The sequence below is a fragment of the Pinus tabuliformis genome, chromosome 5_1 (assembly GCF_031772625.1).
Source record: "Pinus tabuliformis cultivar Carrire ecotype Pingquan chromosome 5_1, CPIR1, whole genome shotgun sequence".
In the NCBI taxonomy this organism is placed as follows: domain Eukaryota; kingdom Viridiplantae; phylum Streptophyta; class Pinopsida; order Pinales; family Pinaceae; genus Pinus; species Pinus tabuliformis.
The window spans coordinates 13,072,837-13,097,460 of NC_142305.1; the positions used below are offsets into that span (position 1 = coordinate 13,072,837).

The 24,624-nt window shown below is 37.9% G+C and overlaps 1 protein-coding gene across 1 annotated transcript; it reads left to right on the forward strand.

Annotated features, from left to right (window-relative positions):
- The first annotated feature begins 16,066 nt into the window (after positions 1–16,066).
- On the forward strand, positions 16,067–16,645 carry LOC149163297 (uncharacterized). The gene has a single exon (XM_089429060.1). The coding sequence runs from the start codon at positions 16,067–16,069 to the stop codon at positions 16,643–16,645; it is 579 nt and encodes a 192-aa protein (XP_089285186.1).
- Positions 16,646–24,624: the final 7,979 nt, after the last annotated feature.

Consider the following 24,624-nt stretch of genomic DNA (forward strand, 5'->3'; position numbering starts at 1 on the left):
GTTGAGGAGTCGTAATTAGTTGCAGTAATATTGCTAAGTGTCATTTGTAAAAAAATTTGTTCTTCCGTTCGGCTGTATAGGCATCTCATTTTACTGAGCATAATGAGGATTCTCTGAAATTCTCTCACTCATTAGATCCCAGGTTTAAATTTATTCTTTGTTGAAGCTAATGGGCACTTTTCCATTTCATTCAACAAATGCAAAAATAAGTGTGGCATATGTGTTTAAAAAGGCATGTTACCTGGAGCTTGTCCATCTATTTTTAATCATTGTTATAGTAAAAACTCAGTTATTCGTATTTTTATCATTATGTGTTGATTTTTTTCAGTTTTACATGATACGAGAGTTATGGGATATACTATGAAACAACTCAATTGTTTTTTTAACTGTTTTGGTTGGAATTTAGTGAATATCTGTTGTTTTAAATAGTATTTTAACAATTTGATTCATTCAGATCTGGTTGGAGATTAGGTTACATAGTCATTTTGGTTTTAATCTTGTTATTCAGATAAGTTAAAATTATGGGAAGTTAATGAGATCAACGATCCTTGCAGAATAGTTTTTGCCAAAATGATATTGGTAAGTATAACAATATAGATCTCAAGGACATTGTTTAGATAGTCTTCGGCAAAATCACATAACCAATCTTTTGTCGACCCGTTTCGAACCAGCCAGTGTGGTTCATCGTCAGGACAAGTTGAAGAACCAATCCGACTTAGCTGATTAAATAGAGTGTGCAGAGATTCCAACGGCTATATTGCTAACGGCTAATTTGACCTAATGATCTTAGTCAACACTAATTTAATTATTAACATTCCTGTAAATAAATGTATATGAATACCTAAAATTAAAATTCTTTTGATAATAATATAATATCCATATTTATTATGGTCATTATATCTCGTATAATAGTTCATATTTACCAAATAATCTATAAATACTATTTAAATGGTATTAAATTACTATTACTCTTAGAATTTAGTTACCTTAGGTAATTTCGAGTTTATATAATTATTTAATGGTCCAAGGTAAGATAGACTTTCTCTATTTGTTCTTTAAAATATATCATTATTATTTATTATTTAAAATAATAATTTAGGGTTAAATTAATAATACTAAATTATTATTTTAAATAATAAAAATATAATATATTATTTTAAATATATCATTATTAATTATTATTATTCTAATATTGTTTAAATGGTATTAAATTACTATTACTCTTAGGTAATTGTATGTTTATATAATTACTTAATGGTCCAATGGTAAGTTAGACTTTCTCTAAAATATATCAATATTATTTATTATTGAACTATAATGGTCATTCGAAATTAAAATAATAGGTTATATATATGATTATTAAAAAATCTATATTTACTTAATAATTTATAATTCCACTATTATTAACAACAAACAAATAGTGTTCATGTTAAATCATTACTATTCTAGTAGTATAACTAATATTATTGTTATATCATATATTTATTCATAATACTTTCTTAATTTGGTAAACTAGATCTCTTCTCATAATTAAATTAATAATTTATATTAAATAATCAATATTTATTCAATAATCTGTTATTCCAATAAAATTAAGACATTATTACTTATGAGGTTTAAACGGGTTTTTTAGACAATAGTTAAAGGTATAGTAGAGTTAAAAGCATAACTAATTGAAATTGTGGAAACAAAAAAAATAAAAAAATAAAAATCTCATCCAATAATAAAATACCTAATAGTATCATAAACGGGATACAATAATTAGCTCGAAATAACTTAATAATAAATCAAACACTCCATAATACTAGGACTAATCCGCCAAAAACGAAACTTACGGAGGGGAAGACAGAAACCCTAAGACCTAAAAAAAGGGGAAAGAGGAGGCTAGGAAGACAAGGCTGGGACCCAGCAGCTGCTAATCTTCCAGCCATCATCCCTATTAAGATTGTTCGGCCTTTTCTCAATCTCCAGGGCCTCTCTAAACTTACGATGGTGAAACTGCGCAACTTTGGCAATGACTTGAGCCTCCTCTATACATACATGATGCATAGTCTTCCCCGCATGCTCAGCCAGGGCTGAGGACTTTGCAAACCTTTGATTTATGCTGTAAGTATTGGAGACTTGCTTGCACTCAGTGGGCATAACATTGTGAGAGGCAACTAGTCCATTGGAAAAATGATTTCTGCTCTAGTTGTTTAGCTAGAAAAATAACATAAAAGTACATATTGGGCAACCCACGGGTATACCACTTGAAGACAAAAGATCAATCTTTTCCGAAGAAGTCAAGGCACATTTGGAGTGATTTGAAAAACCAAGTGTGAAAAGAAATTATATTTTATATTGCATTAAACATATATAAATACATCAATTATTGTTTTAAGATAGAAATTCTATCTTAATCACACAATCACTTAGTTGAGAAAATTTCTCAACCAAATGTATTTTAATCAACCAATCACTTCGTTGAGGCCAAGGAGGAGTTCTTGGTGAGCTTTTAGTGGGGGAGGCTTCGATGAATGAAGGGACTAGACGGGAAGCAAAAAATGAAGTTGTTTGGTGGTTTCATTGAGATTTCGTTGAAGTCAAGATGAGTTATTATGGGATTGTCAATGGATAGGAGTTTTGATGGGAACGAGTCAGCCATAACTGAAGGTGTGGGCGACCGAGAGTGCCCCATGACTGAGGGTGTGAGAAAATCGTGTAAGAAGCGAATGCATATTGTGCAATAAGCTTGGGCGACTGAGAGTGTATGTCGATTGAAGTTGAAGGTGTGACGATGAAAGTTGTGTGTGCCCAAATGAAGTGAGCAAAGATGAAATGATTGAGGTCAATTGCACTGAGGTGAAGATGAGGGCGACCAGTCAAACAAAGAAGGTAGGGATGACTTGTGATGGTGCTATTTGATGAAGACATATAGTCAAGGGTGTTCACCTATTTGATGTGAAGATGTGGCTTGAAGGAGTTGTGATGTTGAAGATTTGAAGGAAATTGAAGATAATTGCAATCAATGAAGGCTTTGTGTTGATCGTGGGATTGAAATATTTTGTTCTGTTGAGGGGTTGAGGTCAGGTTTAAACTAGACTTTGATGTAGTATGGAACACATAACTTTGGGCATAGTATGGGATGTGTTCAGGGGAGCAACTTCGCAAGTTGAGATAGAGGCGAGACACCTTAGAGTTGGATGTTGGTTGCATCGATGAAGTCACTTTGTTGGAGACACTTGGGCGTGAGTTGAGTCTAATGAGACTTATCCATTTTGAGATAAGTTGGGATGAGTAATAGTTCCATGGGCATGGGCATCTATGGAGTTTGTTTTCCCAAGGACCAATGACAAAAAATAGAAGAGATGATGATGCGAGTGGAGACTTACCTCTATGATAGAGATAATGAGCAACATATCTGAGATGAGATGGAGTTTCTTCATGGACTTGGATATGGGACGACAATTGAACATCAAGTGAAGGACTTATGCATGATGATGGAAAAGTGTCGAGGATTTCTTGATGATGACTGGACATGTGAAGAAGTGTTGGAGAAACAACTGGTGAAGGCATGAGGAGGTGCATTCTCATGGGTTGGACATGACAGTTGGACTGATCAATTAGCTAGTTCGAGTCATGGGGGCTAACAGTGCGCTGAGAAGTGTTACAATTGAGTTCGAGGATGGAAATAAGAGTTCACAGGATGGAGGTTTGGTAGTGTTGGCATGATGGTAGTTGCGATGAGTCACAATGAAACCATGAGATGGAGGGGCGACCTTCCTTGATGGGATGGGGCAATGTGTAGACTTGCGACACTTTTGTTGATTATTTATGACCATGAGTTCAAGAGATATTTCCTACTGATGAAGTTTTGTGAAAGAAAGAGGAGACATGATCCCTGATAAAGGTCTGTACAAAGTTGATATTCATGGAGAAAGGACTTGAGCAACAGGTTGAGTGTAGCTTGGAGTTGATGTCTTTGTGGCAGTTTTAGACATGGCGAGGAAGTTTGCTGGGTGTAGTTGTTGTTGAGGGTGACAACTATTTTAGAGTGGGGGAGGATGATAGGCCCTTTGGCTTGAGCATGCATGATGGCACACCCTAAGACAACGTGATGATCCATGCCAAATTGAAGTGGCGATTTTAGTCATATCTGAATGTGATGGTAGTCCTAGGCCCTTTAGATTACAACTTACTTCTAGGGCAAGACTATTTTTATGACATGGGAGCTATTGTTTCCACACTCTTTCGAGTGATGTGTTTCCCGCATGAAGGAAGAATTGTCACCATTGACCAACTTTCATTTCTCGGTCCAAATATGGCTCCTAGTCAACCATATTCCCTAAATGGTCCTTTTTTACCAATGGTATCATCCCCGCCACGGGTTAATTATGTGGCAACCCGTTCCATACCTACATCAACTAATGATCATTTCAGTGATGTTGTACACCATGTACTAGGGGCATTGGAACCAGATCTCTCCTTCATGAACTCTTATGAGTTTTGAAACAAAGGAGTATGAGGATAGTTGCTAGTCTTGTGTCAACCTCGTTAAAAAATGAAACCAAGGGTATGAGGACAGTTCCTTTAATATGTCAACCTCATTAAAAAAATGAAACAGGTCTATGAGGGTAATTCTTTTACTGTGTCAACCTCGTTAAAAAATGAAACAAGGAGTATGAGGATAGTTCTTTTGCTGTGTCAACCTCATTGAAAAAGGAAACAGATCCATGAGGATAGTTCCTTGTCTTGTGTCAACCTCGTTAAAAAATGAAACAAGGAATATGAGCATAATTCCTTGTCTTGTGTCAAGCTCATTAAAAAATGAAACAAGGAATCTGAGCAGAGTTCCTTATATTGTGTCAAGCTCATTAAAAAATGAAACAAGGTCCCAAGTTCCAAGTCGATTATTTGATTATATCTCATAAAATCTCAGTCGAGTCTTTCACTTGATCTCGTAAACAAACCTTCATTCCATCCACCTCATAGCCACGAGTAGTGTACTTAAGTGAATGTAATGAAGCTTGGGGGGCATGCACCTAGTGGTAAAGTTAAGTTTCCATGTAGGTTATGTGAAGGGAATCACCCCATTCACCTTTGTCCCTATCTGGACAAATCCAAAAAAGTGTTGGATAACAGTCCTGCTTCACCGCAATAAATTCCATCTGGTTACAGGAGACTCTCCCTTTCATCATGCTGGGGGCATGTAAACCAATTTCAAGCATAGTTTTTCGTTTTGAGCTTGTCTAAAAATGAAACCGAATTCAAGCATAGTTTTTCGTTTTAAGCTTGTGTAAAAATGAAATTGAATCCAAGCATAGTTTTTCGTTTCAAGCTTGTGTAAACATGAAACTGAACCCAAGTATAGTTCCCTATGGTTCAAGCTTGTGTAAAAATGAACCCATTTTCCATTTTTAACCCTTGTGATTGCCTAAGATGAGCCTTGGTTGTTTTCATCCCATTGCGACCATCCCTTTGGCTAATCATACGCTTTCACTTGGTTGTTTTATCCTTTTTTGAGGAACAATTGCAATGAGTGGTCTTATTAGCCAGCCTCTTCACATAAATCAACATGTTTTGAGAAGTTCCAACATCACCAAAACCAGTTGCTATCTTAGACACCACTCGTTCCTCAAAATGGAGTCCTCTTTAAGCTCTTTTCAGACGCTCTAAATATGAAAAGATTGTCGAGCGCTTGTCCTTTCCAACTCGTTAACGGATTGGAAAAGATATCTCTCTTGTATTATTTTACGCTTTTTCAGACTTGAGATATTAACTTACGAAAAAGAACTTGTGGAATTTCCTTTTCTTCCCTTTTCAAACTCTCTAAACATGACAAGGATCGAGTTATCTTTGTAGTTAAACTCGTTAAAAACATCAAATAGCGACAAACTTGTCCATCTAGAGAAGACCAAGTTTCACCTTCGCTAGACTCGTTAAAGCATCAAATAGTGATGGATTCACCCAAAGGGTGGAATTGTACAACAAGCATATGTTATCCTCCTCAAGCATGATAAAAAATAAAGAGGTACTGGTCAGCAATGACTGGGGAAAATTGGAAAAAGGGGAAACACTTTATGGTAGCAAGTCGCTCTTGAACATGACACTTTCACCTCATCATCGTTGCTATGTGGGTTGGGTCATTCAGCGTGATGGTTATCACACTGTTGGTCTATCATACCATCCATTACTTTGTTGTGGATCAATTCTACCAATTCATTTTAGTGTCGCCGACATGTTCAAGAGAAGTCATTCAGTTCAAACTTCATCCTTTGCAATATCGTAAACCTTCATTTTCATAACCGCCATTCCTGAACCTCCTGTCGTCAGTCAATTTTTCATCTCCAAAATCATTTACCTCGTTTCATGTCATTGATGTGGGATACATCAAGGCCCTCCTGCGACGAGTCGCTTCTTGTCGACATCAACACATCATCCAAGAAGTTGACTTAGAAACACCCCTTCAATATCTTGAGGCTTGCATACATCAATGGCAGGTTTCTTGCTTTCAGCGATAGGTTAACATCACTGGCCGATTTTGTATGGTGTTCGACATCAAATCATTTATTCGCACCATGCGAAATGTACTGTAGTACCTTGAGGGTCATTATCATTATCAGTGATTCCTCTCGCATCTGTTAACAACTTACATCATTGGCTGGTAATCAGACGATGTCTTCTCATGTTCAACGTCAGATCATCTATTCACATGGTTAGACTTGTACTTGAGCGTAAGATTGAATGAGATTGAAGACCCTAGATCTAGTTTCATCCATCCGGGCTGCGATATTTTCAGGAGTACTAAATCAAATGTACAATGGCCTTACATTCATGGTCATCCATTCATGGGTCTATATCTGTAGACGACTATATTTGTACATGTAATGAAAGTTTATAAGTTGAGCATGGGTATGCCTTCCCTCAGCAAGTTCATGAGAAAAAATCAAATCATCATGATATATGTATAGTAATTGATGCAGGTCACCTTCCGCTTCAAAACCTCCTCTCCACATGATAAAGCATTTCACTCGACATACATATTTACGACTTCATGCTTTAGGGGGAAATTGTTACAGATCCATTTGGGCACATCAACCCCAACCTACAGATCAGTACTATTAGGGCCCATCAAACCCTAATTCAGTTGTTACACACCCTAAATAAGTCAACCATCAGAATGCCTCCTTCCCAAGAGATTCCATGATTGAAATCATCCAAAAACTGCCTCTAAGAAGATTAGTGTAGGCATGCCTTCATCAGGGTGCACTGTAGTGCAGTCCAGTACACTGCGTGGGTGCTATGCAGCGCACTTGAGCCCTCTTTGGCCAGCACTGGGTGAATTTGAGTGAAATTTCATTGGGTTTTGGGAATATTCTTATCCATTGGATGCATCTAGAAGCTTCCCAAGTTTATCTACTCCTTTGGGCACGAATTTGGATGAGATAGGGAGTTAAGAAACATCAATCCCTTTATCCCTTCCTCCATGGAACTAAATTCTAAGTTTGGGAGGGCATTCATTATCACCATTTATGGCATAACTTCCTTCATTCACCTATAAAAAGATCACTCATCTAAGTGATCAGGGGCTGGAAATCATTGAATTATAGGGAGATGCTGTTAGTATGAGACTTGAGTTGGTTTCAAGTATTGTACTGATGTCAAAATGTCTTGCTTGTTATGAGGAGAGAATGGGATTGAAATGGAGGAGTGATACTAAATCAAGAAAATTAGGTTGTAACTCTTCCTTTTACTAATAAAGTGTTCAAAGCTTTTTCCATATGTTTGTATTGTCCATTGATACTTTCATATGTGTATTATGAACTTGATTCCACTCTATGTTTAATCAATAGATCATTATCATATGCTTTGATCGGTTTTTGTCTTCTATATGTGTGCAGGTACTTTTTAAGCGGATTAAGTACGGAAAGGAGCGACAAAATTGGTTAAGGGAGATGAGGAGTAAGTGAAAGCTACAGGTAGGCTTTTTTACTATATTATTTAATCTATTGGTTATAAAAAAGGTAGAGAATGCTTTGCATTGTTGTTCTAGACTCTGCCACTAGTCTAGGGGTTTAAGCGTTTATTCATAGACACTAAAACTTCCCAAAACACCATGAAAAACTTTGATAGTTTATAGACCGTGCATGCCTGAGTCATGCAATACATGGGCAAGGTGCATGTGTGCAACATGTTGAATGCATGGGCCAAGTACCCGCACGAGATTGAAGAGTTGGTCATACCATGGATGAGTTTGACATATGTGTTAGAGTGCCCTGGGCGCACCCACACAATGGCAAGGCATTGGTTTCCCATGAGGGATATGTGTTGTGATGATTGGCAAGTGCACCTGCGAGTGAAATGGTCGGTTGAATGTTATTTTGGTTGGTTGAATGAAGTATGGAATGCTTGGATGCATGTTGGGGTTTGGCATGTGACACATGGCAGTGTGAATGCCCATGACTTTGGCACACTCGCATGATGGAGGGAACTCGGATACCCAAGGGACGTCATGTGCCATGCATGCCAAGGTGCCCATATGGAGGGGCATTCCTGCATGATGGATGAGTAGGCTATAACTTGGGGAAGGTTCTACCCACAAGGGCATGACTTCCTAAACATAATATGAGATGCCTATATATTATAAAAAGGTGTGCATGAGGTTAAACACCAAGTGAAGTCACAATACAAGAAGAGCACAGAACGAAGGTGCAAAACCATAATGCAAAGAAGGCAACAAAGTCACAGAGGAAGAGGGTGTATGAGGCTTTCCCAATCGAGATAAGAGGCCACACAAGTTTTTTGGAAAAGTTGATTTATAGGAATTTGGTTTTGGCTAAGTGTGCAAGTTGTTTGACTACGACTCGACTTTGGTTTTCTTTGGGATGTTGGTCAAGGTGCAAGATGAAAGTTGTGCATGACTTTGATGTAAAATTGGTAGTTTGGGCAAGGCATTAGTTAAGCCATGACTAACCTTTTATTTGTAAATTTGTTGTAAAATAAGTTAAAATATTTCCTTATTTCTAATCATTTGTCCATCTTCATTGATTTTTTATTTTTTTTAATACGCACATTGTCTCAATCACATTTTTCTCTTTTGGTCATGGCACAAGTTCCCAAGTTAATACAGTTAATTTCACATGTGATGAAGTCATCCATAATGAAAAACTGATTAATAAAGTTGCATGAAGCATCACTTAACTATTCTTTCCAAGGAGAGAAAGAACGATCTAATTTTCTGCATTTCAGATCAGTCTTACTTGGAATTTGATGGGCCTCTAAATTAGACATAAATTAAGGCCCATGCCTCTAAATTAAACATAAATTAAGGCATATGACCATCCTTCAACATATTAAACCTCTTTTTTTGCATTAGATAATGTATTTTTAACTTTAATATATTCATTAGGAATGTTTATGAATAATTGCATATTTGTGCCTAATATAATTTATTTTTGTGAAATATTATGAGAATATTGGGTTGATTATGAAGATTTGGAGGAGGAGATAATTTAGGGACTTTCTCCCTATTACAGGAGGATCACTATTAAATAATAAATCAACAAGATATTATGGAATTACGGAACAGATTGTGGAACTCCAATGATTGAGAAAATCTAGGAATGTCTTCCCTGCCATTTAATGCAGATTCCTAGTATTGGGGACCAAATCCACTAATCAAGGGATTTTGGTGGGGAAAGCTTCCTACTTTCATGGGGAATTATTCTTAATCAGTTTTTATAAGTACCAAGTCGAATTTTCCTCTAGGGATAGATTTTCATTAGTGTTCTTGTTGAGAGAACTCGTATTTCTGTAGTTCCATTGCATTTTCTTGCAGGGATGTAATTGTATTGATGAAAATAATGAAGATTGGTGTCATGTTCAGCTTCTAAATTTTGTTCTCCTCCATAGGTCTCTTAGTTTCCTTGGGCTTGACCATCCCAGGAGCCTCAGAGCCCTTCTGTATCATTTTCTTTCCTTCTTTTCACTTCTTATTCACATGCATCTCTTGTTTTTTTCTTTCTATTTCTGCATTTAGTATTAATGATTTCTTGTTGTAGGATCAGGTTAAATGGTTTATGTAAGTTCTTTTGTAGGATCACAAGCATCATTTCATCATTTGAAGAGCTTTGGAAGTTCATAGTAATCATTATGCTACTTGGACTAGCTTTCTTATTCCCCAATCTAGATTTCTGGAACTCCTTTGTAGCAAAGAACAATAAACTTCTGCTATTTTTTAGATCAATGCTAACAAGCTTCAATCGGGTTGGTTCCACTTGAATTAGATCAAAAGACATTCTAGTTCAAAAAAAAAATTACCCCACTGCATTTGCATTTGATTAGGTTAGGCATTTTATAGATTTACTAGCTCACTAGTTCTCGAATTTCTAGATTTTCGACTAGTAATTTTGTGCTATTTTTTAGCATGGGTTAACAGAGGTATTTTTGAGTGATTCAACTTGGAATGGGGACCTAAGACATCCTAGTCAATAAAAAAAAAATTCCCATCCAATTTGGATTTGATTTGCTTGGTCATTCGATGAATTGTAATTTTGTATAGTAAATTTATATCATCCTGTAGTAAATCAGGGGATCCTATAGGAGAACTAATACATCCTTTAGGAAATCCTATAACAGCCTGTTTTTAGCCCGAATTGAGGAAAATCATCATTGAAGATGGGATTAGGCCCCTACTTGACCTCCAAGCCATAAAAATCAGTGTACCCCTCTTGCTCCACATCTGTCTTCCTTGCCAAAGAACAAGGAATGATTAACATTTGCATTTATAAAGCAAAAAGATTAAAAATGAGTTCTTTTATATTTACACATGCACACATTAGTTAGTACTCTCTAGATCTGATTTCATGCTTAGATTAGTTAAAACATCACATGTGACAAATAGGGTTAAAATAGGGTTCTTTTGCCAGCAAAGTGTGTTAATAAGTAGATAGAGGATTTCATGTTACTTTACAAGAATTTTTAAATTCAGTTTTTCATCAATGCAAATAGGAAGCATTTCTTTTCTCTCATGACAACAAAGGAATGACACATTGTATACTGCACATATAGTGCTTATACCTCTTAAGTTTGTACAAACCTTGGGTTGATAATTATAGTCGGTAGCCTTGGGAGTTGCAGCATTCTTGCTGCAATATCGAGGCTCATCAGACTTGATGATTATAACTTACAGTATCTGATAAGGTCTTCAAGTCCAACCTAACTAGGTAGGTCGAAGCCCTTGTGTTACAAGAATCATAACTTTCACTGTAGACTAGATGACAAGCCAAACCTAGAGCATATAATGTTTTTGGCTTGAGGAGTGTTGGGTGTATTATGATGACTATCACAAAGGAAAAATGTAAAATATGAAATCTACACAAAGCAACAATATCTTTCCAAGTGGTATAGATCCAAGATAGGTGATGTTGACAAGGATTGATAGTATAAGACCACATGACACCATAACTTCTAGATTAATATAATTAAATAGATGTGGCAGGTTTGTAAAATGCCACATCACCATGGTGATGCCAGTGAAAGTTACTTATCAACTGCATGAGCCAATCAAACTCTACCATATCACAATGGTGACATAAAATAAAGGGACCAAGGTGCTAGCTAGTCATTCCATGGACTAACACCTGACATTTGTGGATACAAGAAAAATGTAGGTGAACCTATATATAACATCATTTTTTTTCTAGTTCTTTCAATATAAATTTGAAGTAAATTAGTATGTTAAATTTTTTGGTCTACTATAATAAAGATATCTTTCATTTCATGTTCTCCAACTTGCACAAATTATTCCCATAAACCAACTTAGATGATGAAGTTACTCAAGTAACTCAATCATAAATAAAACCATACATTGAACAAATATTATCATGACAATATTAAACAGCAAATCAACTCCATACATTAATTAACCAAATCGTAAATATGAAAGCTATTACACATAACAACAACTCAACTAATTACCAACTATTCAACCCATTTACAAGTGCAACATGCCAAATGAATATTAATATAATAACAACCTGTAAACACCATACTAATTTGCACCCGTATAAATGTGGAAAAGTGCAATTTGCATCTGATGTTGATGATGCTACACACATATTCATTATATCCCCACCAACGGCAAGATATAACACATTCAATATGTGTTAACCCTTTAATTAATCGATGGTTGACCAAAAATTAAACGGACAATTTCCAAAATAAATATTATAGAACAAAAAAATATATATTTTTTAATTTATGAAATAAATTTATTTACGTTTTGATTGGTTAATGGACCTGGCGTCTTATTCCGCAATGATGTTTTTCGTTGCCATTTACAGTAATGCAGTGCATCTTCATACTCTCTTAGATTCAAATCAATTATTTGTAAACATTAATGCAGTGTATCGTCATAATGATTTTATTAAATAAGCTTTTGTATTTTATAAAAACAACTATTTGTAAACATTTGCAGGTAGTATTCCTCACCATAGTTACCAAATTCGGCCGAATCGGGTTGAAAAATTCGAATATTCGGCAGTTCCATTCGGTTCGCTGATTAATACGGTTAAATTCGGTTCGGTGATTGGTTTCTTCTCCCAAATAATGGAACTGACGGAAAACTTACTTTCATAGCTGAGCATAAGCGAATTCCCCTGAGCGTGGTATCCATTGATATTGCATCTCTACGACCGGAGGGGCTCATACGAGGTTACGAGTGCGAGGTTGAAACTTTGCCATTGTAATTGGTAATCTGAATATGAAATCTGATTATAATCAAAGAGCTAAACTACTACACCTAGCCCTCTGAAGCGCAAGACCTCGAGTAGGGCAGGAAACTAGTCTTTACTTCGCTGAAAGGCGACTGATAAGCCCGCCATTTGCTCTTTTTAGGAGACTATTACAAATCGCCTTCATTCATAAGCAAATGCATGCAAACATCTATATACTTTGAGATTATTGGCTATTGGTTCATAGAACTGATGTGGACTTGGTATTATTAAGGAGGGTGAGATTGGTAGTATTTTCATTGATGAGAGAACATTTCTAATTTTCCTTGTTCTAATAGAGAAAATAAAAATTGAAAATATCAGTGAAATGAGGAAAAATCTGTTTTTTCAATTTTCGATTTAAAAAAGAAACAGAAAATAAGTGAAAGTAGTTTATTCTTTCTTTGTTATAAGATTTTATGAATAGAAATAAATAGAGTTTAGATGGCATATATAAAGAAGAAAAATAAAAAGTTAAAAAGGCAGAACAAAATAGAAAGTAAAATTGATATTAGAATGTTATGGAGAGAAAAGATAAATAGTAAATTTTTTAGATAATTATATTATTTAAAATTAATAAAAAATATTCATAATTCAAAATAAATTGAGAAAAATTTAATAAAAAAAACAATTTTTATGATGCCTATTATCGAATTTTTTGCGAATTGAATTTTTTTCATTCGAATTTTTATCGTATCGAATCGAATTCGAACTTGGTAACTATGTTCCTCACAACTGATTGTTCTGAGTTTTGAGTAACCGACGGCCCAAGTCCACAAGTTCAGGTGGTTGGGCCCAGCTTAAGTCATCGTTTTCTTGTAAGCTTCATGTATTTATGGCGATGTAAACAAAATTGATAATCACACGTTGTTTTTCTTGTTTGTCATATCACTGGATTCAAAGTACACTGCTTGTATATTGCATATCTGAAAATCCAACATTCCTCGGAAGTGCACCAGTTAACAATACACACCATAGTTACCAAGTTCGGTGGTACTGGCAAAAAAAATACGTAAATTCGCTGATTCGGTTCAGTACGTTGATTAATTTGGAGAATTCTAATTCGGTACGGTGCTATATTTTCAATTTGGAGAATTCTACGGTGCTATATTTTCAACTCAGTACAGTGATTAATCCCAAGAATTCTAATCGGTACGATGCTATATTTTTATCAAAGCCACCTGCTCGAGTGCACTGTTTCCAACATTCACTGTGCTTTGTGCCTTAACATGAAAAGAATTCTAATTCGGTACCATGCTATATTTTTATCAAAGCCACCTGCTCGAGTGCACTGTTTCCAACATTCACTGTGCTTTGTGCCTTAACATGAATTGAATGTGCTTTGTGCCTCAACATGAACGCATACAATACAAGAGCCTAGAGGAATCGTCAAGGTATCTATTTGATAGAGGTAATTTGGAAAGAAATGAACTATGCAACAATCTTTAATGGCATATGAATCTCACCACACAGAAGGATGACAATGCTCTAGGCATTGATGGAAGAATACAGAAGGCCAATGAACAGCTCAATTGGGCAAATACTTCATTAAAAGGCTTACAAATAAATGTAGCAAAATCTATAGAAGTCAAGGAACAAATTGATACTGTGCAAGTATCAATCAATGATGTAAATAAATGTTTGAACAATGTACAGTTTGATTCTAGTTTGATTTGTTCTTATGCAAGAGAATCTTTATCCAAGATAGAAGGAGTAGAAGAAAAGTTAGTTGATCATTTAGATACAACTAAACATCTCATAACTGGTTTAACAGATAAAGTTGAAAAGATGAATCCGCCAAAAGTTGAAAAACCAGTTCCAAACTCCTTTCTTGTAAAAAGAAGTATAAAGATTCAGGATCCTGTTAACAGGTTTCCAGCTTTATTTCCAAAAGAAGTAGTCTCCTCTTCATATTCTGAGACTACAACAAAGATAACCATTGCATCCTTATTTAAGGATGAAGTAGAACAGAAAAGTCAGGATACACAAATCTTTCCCATATATGAACCTCTTGAGCATAGGTTCACCAAATATCCAGCACCTGACATTGAAGGAAAAGGAAAACTTCCTGAAGCACACACCTTCTTCCCAGATTCCCACAGAGAGTGGAACATAGATAACATGAGTGTCGGCCAAATCAGGCAGATGATTGACATGATGTATACAGAGTATAAACTCATGTGTCTTAGAGGGAAAAGTGAAATTGATGCTTGTAGGACAATTATTCAATGTTTTACAGGGACACTCCTCAGGTGGTGGGAGACAGAATCTTCTCCTAAGCTCATTGAAACAATGGAAGCAGAAGTTCTTAAAGATGAGAAAGGAGATGTAATTCATAATTCTAATGGCACAATTATCAGCAATATGATAGGTGCATTAACATCAATGTGTCATTTCAACGAGTACAAGTAATACATTGATCAATGGCCATAAGCAAATTATACGGTCATCTATTTATTCTGTAAATTTGATATATACAAATATCCATGTTGGACTAAATACATAAAAATATTTCACATTACATGATTTTCAGACATTGTTTAAATACATTTTATAAATTCAGAAGATGGTGTTGTATGTATGTAAATTGGAAAATATTGATAGCCTTTCTTTTTATTTATTTTGTTAAAAAAATAAAACTTATTGTTACCTCAATGACCTAGGAACTTACCCTTCAACTCTTGAATAAGAATCACCTTGGTATCTATTATCTATTTGAGAGGTAAATTTTTAATTCCAACTGTGCTTGGTTGATGCATTGGAAAAATACAAGTTTAGACATACGTAGCCATGGTGGAAATAGGTCATTGAACTTATAGTGTATTGTTATTATACATCAAACTTAAACTAAAATCTTGTTCTCAGCTTGAAAAAGTAAGAGAGGAAGTGTCCATATTTGAATTCCTTCTTGTCATGTTCCACGAAACTTTTTAATGAATGTTTGAATACGATTTGAGTGATGACGTGTCACTCTAAAACCGTGTAAAGTTCGATAAAGATGAGTTGTCATTCCGTACACAGGTTGTCCAGTTCGAGCAAAGGAAGTCGTTACGCGTAAACACTCGGTTTTGCCTTTTTGCAGCACGCCGTGTACAGCTCGGACAGCTAAGGTTGCGAAGGTAACTTCGTCGATAAGTTTTCAGAACATTCTTATTTAACCTTCTGTGTTAGTTCGCCTGGCAATTTAATGATCAGCACACTCTTTCAATTCCTATTCTGAGCATTAATTCTTCCCTGTTAATTGAGTGATACGCTTGGGCGATTGGGCATTAATCCATTCGACTGTAACAGACGTGAAGCAACTCATAAGAGCGATGGGGTTAGAAGAGGGAGCAAGTGCTCTGAGAAAGAAGAGGCGAATGTGGAATAAGTTGAGGATCGCCATTTTCGTGATGAGAAGAGGACTGTTGAAAGGCAGGACATTGTTGCAGGAAGATTTGCAGGTATTGAGAAAGAGAGGATTTAAGGTTTTCCGCAAGAACTTGCAACTGTTTCATCGACACCACATGACCGCATCTCCTCGTGGGTTTGGGCTTCATGAGTACGAGTTTTCGTGCTCCAATAGCCCTGCAAATCCACCAAAGAAGAGGCTTATCACTGCTCAGAACTACTTTCCATGCATCCAGCCTCAGGCAGATGAATCCCCTACTTTTGCTGCAGCTTCTTCGTTGGAACACATGAATACCATCGACTCTCCTGAGGGGGTGAGCAGTATGGAGACGTACCAGTTGGCCCAAGGGGAGGAGTTGAGTACATCGCCGCTTGCAGAGGGAGCAGGGCAAGTAGATAGAGAAGCAGAGGAATTTATTGAGAGGTTTTATAAACAGATCAAATTCCAGCGCCAAGTTTCTATGTTGGAGTACCAGGAGATGCTTGCCAGAGGTGCTAATTGAGTTGAGGAGTCGTAATTAGTTGCAGTAATATTGCTGGAGTGTCATTTGTAAAAAAAATTGTTATTCCGTTCGGCTGTATAGGCATCTCATTTTACTGAGGATAATGAGGATTCTCTGAAATTCTCTTCACTCATTAGATCCCATGTTTAAATTTATTCTTTGTTGAAGCTAATGGGCACTTTTCCATTTCATTCAACAAATGCAAAAATAAGTGTGGCATATGTGTTTAAAAAGGCATGTTACCTGCAGCTTGTCCATGTATTTTTATCATTATGTGGACATGTTGATTTTTTTCAGTTTTACATGATACGAGAGTGACGGGGTATACTATGAAACAACTCAATTGTTTTTTCTAACTGTTTTGGTTGGAATTTAGTGAATATCTGTTGTTTTAAATAGTATTTTAACAATTTGATTCATTCAGATCTGGTTGGAGATTAGGTTACATAGTCATTTTGGTTTTAATCTTGTTATTCAGATAAGTTAAAATTATGGGAAGTTAATGAGATCAACGATCCTTGCAGAATAGTTTTTGCCAAAATGATATTGGTAAGTATAACAATATAGATCTCAGTGTTAAAGATTACAGACTTTCCAAACCTTTGATTTATGCTGTAAGTATTGGATACTTGTTTGCACTCAGTGGGCATAACATTGTGAGAGGCAACTAGTCCATTGGAAAAATGATTTCTGTTCTAGTTGTTTAGCTAGAAAAATAACATAAAAGTACATATTGGGCAACCCACGGGTATACCACTTGAAGACGTCGTATACCCCTTGAAGACAAAAGATCAATCTTTTCCGAAGAAGTCAAGGCACATTTGGAGTGATTTGAAAAAGTGTGAAAACAAATTATATTTTATATTGCATTAAATATATATAAATACATCAATTATTGGTTTAAGATAGAAATTCTATCTTAATCACACAATCACTTAGTTGAGAAAATTTCTCAACCAAATGTATTTTAATCAACCAATCACTTCGTTGAGGCCAAGGAGGAGTTCTTGGTGAGCCTTTAGTGGGGGAGGCTTTGATGAATGAAGGGACTAGACGGGAAGCAAAAAATGAAGTTGTTTGGTGGTTTCATTGAGGTTTCGTTGAAGTCAAGATGAGTTATTATGGGATTGTCAATGGATAGGAGTTTTGATGGGAACGAGTCAGCCATAACTGAAGGTGTGGGCGACTGAGAGTGCCCCATGACTGAGGTGTGAGCAAATCGTGTAAGAAGCGAATGCATATTATGCGATAAGCTTGGGTCACTGAGAGTGCATGTAGATTGAAGTTGAAGGTGTGACGATGAAAGTTGTGTGTGCCCAAATGAAGTGAGCAAAGATGAAATGATTGAGGTCAATTGCACTGAGGTGAAGATGAGGGCGCCCAGTCAAACAAAGAAGGTAGGGATGACTTGTGATGGTGCTATTTGATGAAGACACATAGTCAAGGGTGTTCGCCTATTTGATGTGAAGATGTGGCTTGAAGGAGCTGTGATGTTGAAGATTTGAAGGAAATTGAAGATAATTGCGATCAATGAAGGCTTTGTGTTGATGGTTGGATTGAAATATTTTGTTCTGTTGAGGGGTCGAGGTCAGGTTTAAACTAGACTTTGATGTAGTATGGGACACATAACTTTGGGCATAGTATGGGATGTGTTCAGGGGAGCAACTTCGCAAGTTGAGATAGAGGCGAGACACCTTAGAGTTGGATGTTGGTTGCATCGATGAAGTCACCTTGTTGGAGACACTTGGGCATGAGTTGAGTCTAATGAGACTTATCCATTTTGAGATAAGTTGGGATGAGTAATAGTTCCATGGGCATGGACATCTATAGAGGTTGTTTGCCCAAGGACCAATGACAAAAAATAGAAGAGATGATGAGGCGAGTGGAGACTTACCTCTATGATAGAGATAATGAGCAACATATCCGAGATGAGATGGAGTTTCTTCATGGACTTGGATATGGGGCGACGATTGAACATCAAGTGAAGGACTTATGCATGACGATGGAAAAGTGTCGAGGATTTCTTGATGATGACTGGACATGTGAATAAGTGTTGGAGAAACCACTGGTGAAGGCATGAGGAGGTGCATTCTCATGGGTTGGACATGACAGTTGGACTGATCACTTAGCTAGTTCAAGTCATGGGGGCTAACAGTGCGCTGAGAAGTGTTGCAGTTGAGTTCGAGGATGGAAATAAGAGTTCACAAGATGGAGGTTTGGTAGTGTTGGCATGATGGTAGTTGCAATGAGTCACAATGAAACCATGAGATGGAGGGGCAACCTTCCTTGATGGGATGGGGCAATGTGTAGACTTGCGACACTTGTGTTGATTATTTATGACCATGAGTTCAAGAGATATTTCCTACTGATGAAGTTTTGTGAAAGAAAAAGGAGACATGATCCCTGATAAAGGTCTGTACAAAGTTGATATTCATGGAGAAAGGACTTGAGCCATAGGTTGAGTGTAGCTTGGAGTTGATGGCTTTGTGGCAGTTTTAGACTTGGCAAGGAAGTTTGTTGGGTGTAGTTGTTTTTTAGGATGACAACTATTTTAGAGTGGGGGAGGATGATAGGCCCTTTGGCTTGAGCATGCATGATGGCACACCCTAAGACGACATGATGATCCATGCCAAATTGAAGTGGCGATTTCAGTCATATCTGAATGTGATGGTAGTCCCAGGCCCTTTAGATTACAACTTACTTCTAGGGCATGACTATGTTTATGACATGGGAGCTATTGTTTCCACACTCTTTTGAGTGATGTGTTTCCCGCATGAAGGAAGAATTGTCACTGTTGACAAACTTTCATTTCCCGGTCCAAATATGGCTCCTAGTCAACCATCTTCCCTAAATGGTCCTTTTTTACCAATGGTATCATCCCCACCACGGGTTAATTATGTGGCAACACGTTCCATACCTACATCAACTGAAGATCATTTCAATGATGTTGTACACCATGTAATGGGGGCATTGGAACCAGATCTCTCCTTCATGAACTCTTATGAGTTGTGAAACAAAGGAGTATGAAGATAGTTGCTAGTCTTGTGTCAACCTCGTTAAAAAATAAAACCAAGGGTATGAGGACAATTCTTTTACTATGTCAACCTCATTAAAAAAATGAAACAGGTCTATGAGAATAATTCTTTTACTGTGTCAACCTCGTTAAAAAATGAAACAGATCCATGAGGATAGTTACTTGTCTTGTGTCAACCTCGTTAAAAAATGAAACAAGGAGTATGAGGATAGTTCTTTTACTGTGTCAACCTCGTTAAAAAAGGAAACAGATCCATGAGGATAGTTCCTTGTCTTGTGTCAACCTCGTTAAAAAATGAAACAAGGAATATGAGCATAATTCCTTGTCTTGTGTCAAGCTCATTAAAAAATGAAACAAGGAATCTGAGCAGAGTTTCTTGTCTTGTGTCAAGCTCATTAAAAAATGAAACAAGGTCCCAAGTTCCAAGTCGATTCTTTGATTAGATCTTGTAAAATCTCAGTCGAGTCTTTCACTTGATCTCGTAAACGAACCTTCATTTCATCCACCAGATAGCCACGAGTAGTGTACTTAAGTGAATGTAATGAAGCTTGGGGGGCATGCACCTAGTGGTAAAGTTAAGTTTCCATGTAGGTTATGTGAAGGGAATCACCCCATTCACCTTTGTCCCTATCTGGACAAAGCCAAAAAAGTGTTGGATAACCGTCCTGCTTCACCGCAACAAATTCCATCTGGTTACAGGAGACTCTCCCTTTCATCATGCTGGGGGCATGTAAACCAATTTCAAGCATAGTTTTTCGTTTCAAGCTTGTCTAAAAATGAAACTGAATTCAAGCATAGTTTTTCGTTTTAAGCTTGTGTAAAAATGAAATTGAATCCAAGCATAGTTTTTCGTTTCAAGCTTGTGTAAACATGAAACTGAACCCAAGCATAGTTCCCTATGGTTCAAGCTTGTGTAAAAATGAACCCATTTTCCATTTTTAACCCTTTTGATTGCAATTCTATCAGCCTTTTTTGTAAAACGAGCCTTGGTTGTTTTCATCCCATCACGACCATCCCTTTGGCTGATCATACGCTTTCACTTGGTTGTTTTATCCCTTTTTGAGGAACAGTTGCAATGAGTGGTCTTATTAGCCAGCCTCTTCACATAAATCAACATGTTTTGAAAAGTTCCAACATCACCAAAACTAGTTGCTATCTTAGACACCACTCGTTCCTCAAAATGGAGTCCTCTTTAAGCTCTTTTCAGACTCTCTAAATATGAAAAGATTGTCGAGCGCTTGTCCTTTCCAACTCGTTAACGGATTGGAAAAGATATCTCTCTTGTATTATTTTACGCTTTTTCAGACTTGAGATATTAACTTATGAAAAAGAACTTGTGGAATTTCCTTTTCGTCCCTTTTCAAACTCTCTAAAAATGAAAATGATCGAGTTATCTTTATAGTTAAACTCGTTAAAAACATCAAATAGCGACAAACTTGTCCATCTAGACAAGACCAAGTTTCACCTTCGCTAGACTCATTAAAGCATCAAATAGCGATGGATTCACCCAAAGGGTGGAATTATACAACAAGCATATTTTATCCTCCTCAAGCATGATAAAAAATAAAGAGGTATTGGTCAACAATGACTGGGGAAAATTGGAAAAAGGGGGAAACACTTTATGGTAGCAAGTCTGTTAGGGTCCCACCCTAACCCCCTTATTTATGTCATGGGATCACGTCATAATCAAGAGTCAATAAAGCCCATATTAATATTTGTAAGTGGTTAACTCGCAATTAATGACGGGACCACAGTTAGTTACAAATGGGCGGTAGTATTAGATAGATGTTAAATGGGCGGTAGTATAAGATAGATGGTATTAATAAAACCCACGATATTGGCCCGTGGTATTGCATGTATGAGTCATATATAAAGGGTAGAGACTCCCTGCGAGGAGCATCGTGTCTTGTTTTGTAATCGAGCTCTGCTCTATTGGAGGTTGCCCCCTCGAAGAGGCCTGTGAACATTTCTCTCTGAATAATAAAATCATTGCTATTCTGTGTTCTGGGTATATTTTCTTCGCATATTCTGTGTTCTCGGTATCTTTTCTTCGCTTGGGTATTGCTTTGCAGGTTAAGAGCATAACAAGTGGTATCAGAGCACTTTCCAGGGCTCGGTGGGATCTCCAAATTTTAGCAAAAAAAAATTTTGGCTAGAGACGTGTTCCGGCGTCTTTAAACCACGGGATCTGTCGTTAAGCGCATAAACCTGCGGATTTGGGGAGGCATGCACGCAGGAAATACAAGAGGTGGTCACGTCTGTTGGACTCCCTTGTAACCCCTGTGGGTACCCCTTCGAGTAGTAGCGCATTAGACAGAACCGCGCACGGACTGTCTTCCACGTACCCTCTGGGTATATAGGAAGCCCCCTAGCTCCCTTGAAACCTCGCCAATAGATAAACCTTCGGCCGTCTTGTGGCTACAGTACACCGAGAACAGCACTCAGAGAGATTACTCGCCCGTACGATAGGGTAGTCGGGTTGTACGGCTAAGGGTACGGTCGATCCTCCTTAGTTAGAGCCCTGAAACATTGGGCCAAGTACTACTGTCAGACCCTTATGTATATTGCGATCTGTAGCACCTGACACTCCCCAAGACCATAGTTCCCTTTCTATAGGGGGATCACACATCATCCATTCAGATCTCTCAGATCCACCAGATCGGATATTCCAGATCAGCAGCAGCAGTTGTTCCACCATTCAGATCTCTCAGATCCACCAGATCGGAGTAGTTGTGAAGGGTTTCTGTACCTGGATATAATTTTCGCAGGACTTTTGGCGGCATTGACATTTTAAGGATTTGGCGACTGCAGTCTTGATCAGGAAGGAGTCTGAGATCTTCCGGGGCGCTTATTGGTGACCTAGCCCATCAGTATCAGGACGACAAGCTGAGCAAGGTGGTACCATTCAATTTCTTAGTAAAAATTTTTAGGCGGTCCCAATTTTTCATCAGGTTGGTGTATGGTAGAAACTCGCGCTCAAGCGATGGCCAATGAAAGGATCGACAAAATTGAAAACCATGTGCACTCCCTCCAAACTGCGGTGCACAAGATCGAACTTGAGCTTCAAGGAATGAGTAACCACATAGAACTTGAGCTTAAAGGAATAAGTAACCAGTTACAGGAGGCATTCCCAAAGGGCAAGAAGCCAGCCCACGAGGAGGAGTATAATGGCCATGAATACCATGAGGGTGAGTCTAGCCACTCTCCTCACGTTTGGCACTCCCATCCACCACCCAGTCAGCGACCTCCCAAGTTGGATATGCAGAAATTTGACGGTTCTCACACGTCCGCATGGCTAGCACAAATGGAGCAGTATTTCCAATTGAATCATATCACAGATGAGGGGACTAAGCTTATAGTGGGCACCATGTACTTGGACAATGAACGATGGCAATGGAAGGAATGGCATCAGCGTTGCAATGGACATTTTCAGAATTGGGCCCAATTTGCCAAAACTCTTCGCAGTCGCTTTGAACAGGAAGACTCTTTTTTGGGGCGTCTCACGAAGCTCCGACAGACGGGTACAGTGGAGGAATATATTACTGCTTTTGAAGCCTTAGCCTTCCGCACTAAGGGTCTCACAGATGAGTTCTACATGGAATGCTTTATCAGTGGTCTTAAAGAAGCCATCAAAGCTCAGGTTCTACTCCACCACCCTCCCACATGGACAAAGGCTTGCCAGGTAGCCCGTAAGGTGGAACGTGCATTAACAGCCCAATCCAGCCGCCCCAACTTCCCCGCTAAAGGTCGTCCCTCACAGGCTCCCAATATGACTCAGACACTTAAGATTCAAAAGGTGTCACCTGCGGAAATGGCCGAAAGAAGGAAGCAAGGACTATGTTACTACTGTGATGAAAAATATTCCCCAGGTCATAAATGCAAAGAGCACAAGTTTTTTCAAATAGATGCCACTGACTACAGCTCCACCGAGGAAGATCCACCACTTGAGGAACCACAGGCGATCGAAGAAGATAACCAACAGGAGATTGTATCTGATGAACCAATTATTTCGCTAAATGCATTGGCAGGAATTTCTTCCCCTCAAACTCTCAAAATCAGGGGTTTTCTTAAACATCGCCCAGTAGTAGTCTTGATTGATAGTGGAAGTACCCATAATTTCATCCACCAAAAGATCGCTGAAGTAGCACATTGTTTCGTCCGGGCAGTTTCTAACTTCCAAGTCCAGATTGCAGATGGGGGCACAATGAAATGTGAAGGTCGCTGTGAAAATGTCAAAATTCAAATGGGGGATTATCAATTGAAAACCCACATGTTTGCAATACACATGGGGGGTTGTGACATTGTCCTCGGCGCGGAATGGCTCCGCACTCTTGGGCCAATCACAATGGATTTCCAGGAGTTATATATGAGTTTTAAGCAGAACAACTCCACACATACCCTCCGTGGACTACAGGCGGGAGCCCCCTCTATCATCAGCTCGCATAGGATGGAAAAATTGTTAAAAAAGGGCCATCATGGAGTGGTAGCTCAATTTAATGCCATCCAGGTAGTAGACACCATGTCTCAGCCAATTCATCCTGAGATGCAACAGATTTTAAATAAACATCGGACGGTCTTTGACAAGCCTCATGAGCTTCCACCCTCGCGAGGGGAACATGATCATAGCATCACATTGGTTCCAGGGGCCCAACCCCCAAATGTGCGGCCATACAGATATCCGTTCACCCAAAAGAATGAAATAGAAAAAATCATCAAGGAATTGTTGGAAGCAGGTGTCATTCGTCCCAGCATTAGTCCTTATTCATCTCCAGTGGTCATGGTCCTCAAGAAAGATGGGGAGTGGCGGATGTGTCCAGACTTCAGGGCCCTCAATAAGTTAATAGTCAAAGATAAATTTCCCATCCCAGTGGTTGACGATTTGCTGGACGAACTCAATGGGGCTCAATTCTTCACTAAGTTGGATCTTCGCTCAGGCTACCACCAA

Coding starts and splice junctions, on each gene's coding strand:
- LOC149163297 (XM_089429060.1), top strand. CDS start 16,067: ATGGGGTTAGAAGAGGGAGCAAGTGCTCTGAGAAAGAAGAGGCGAATG.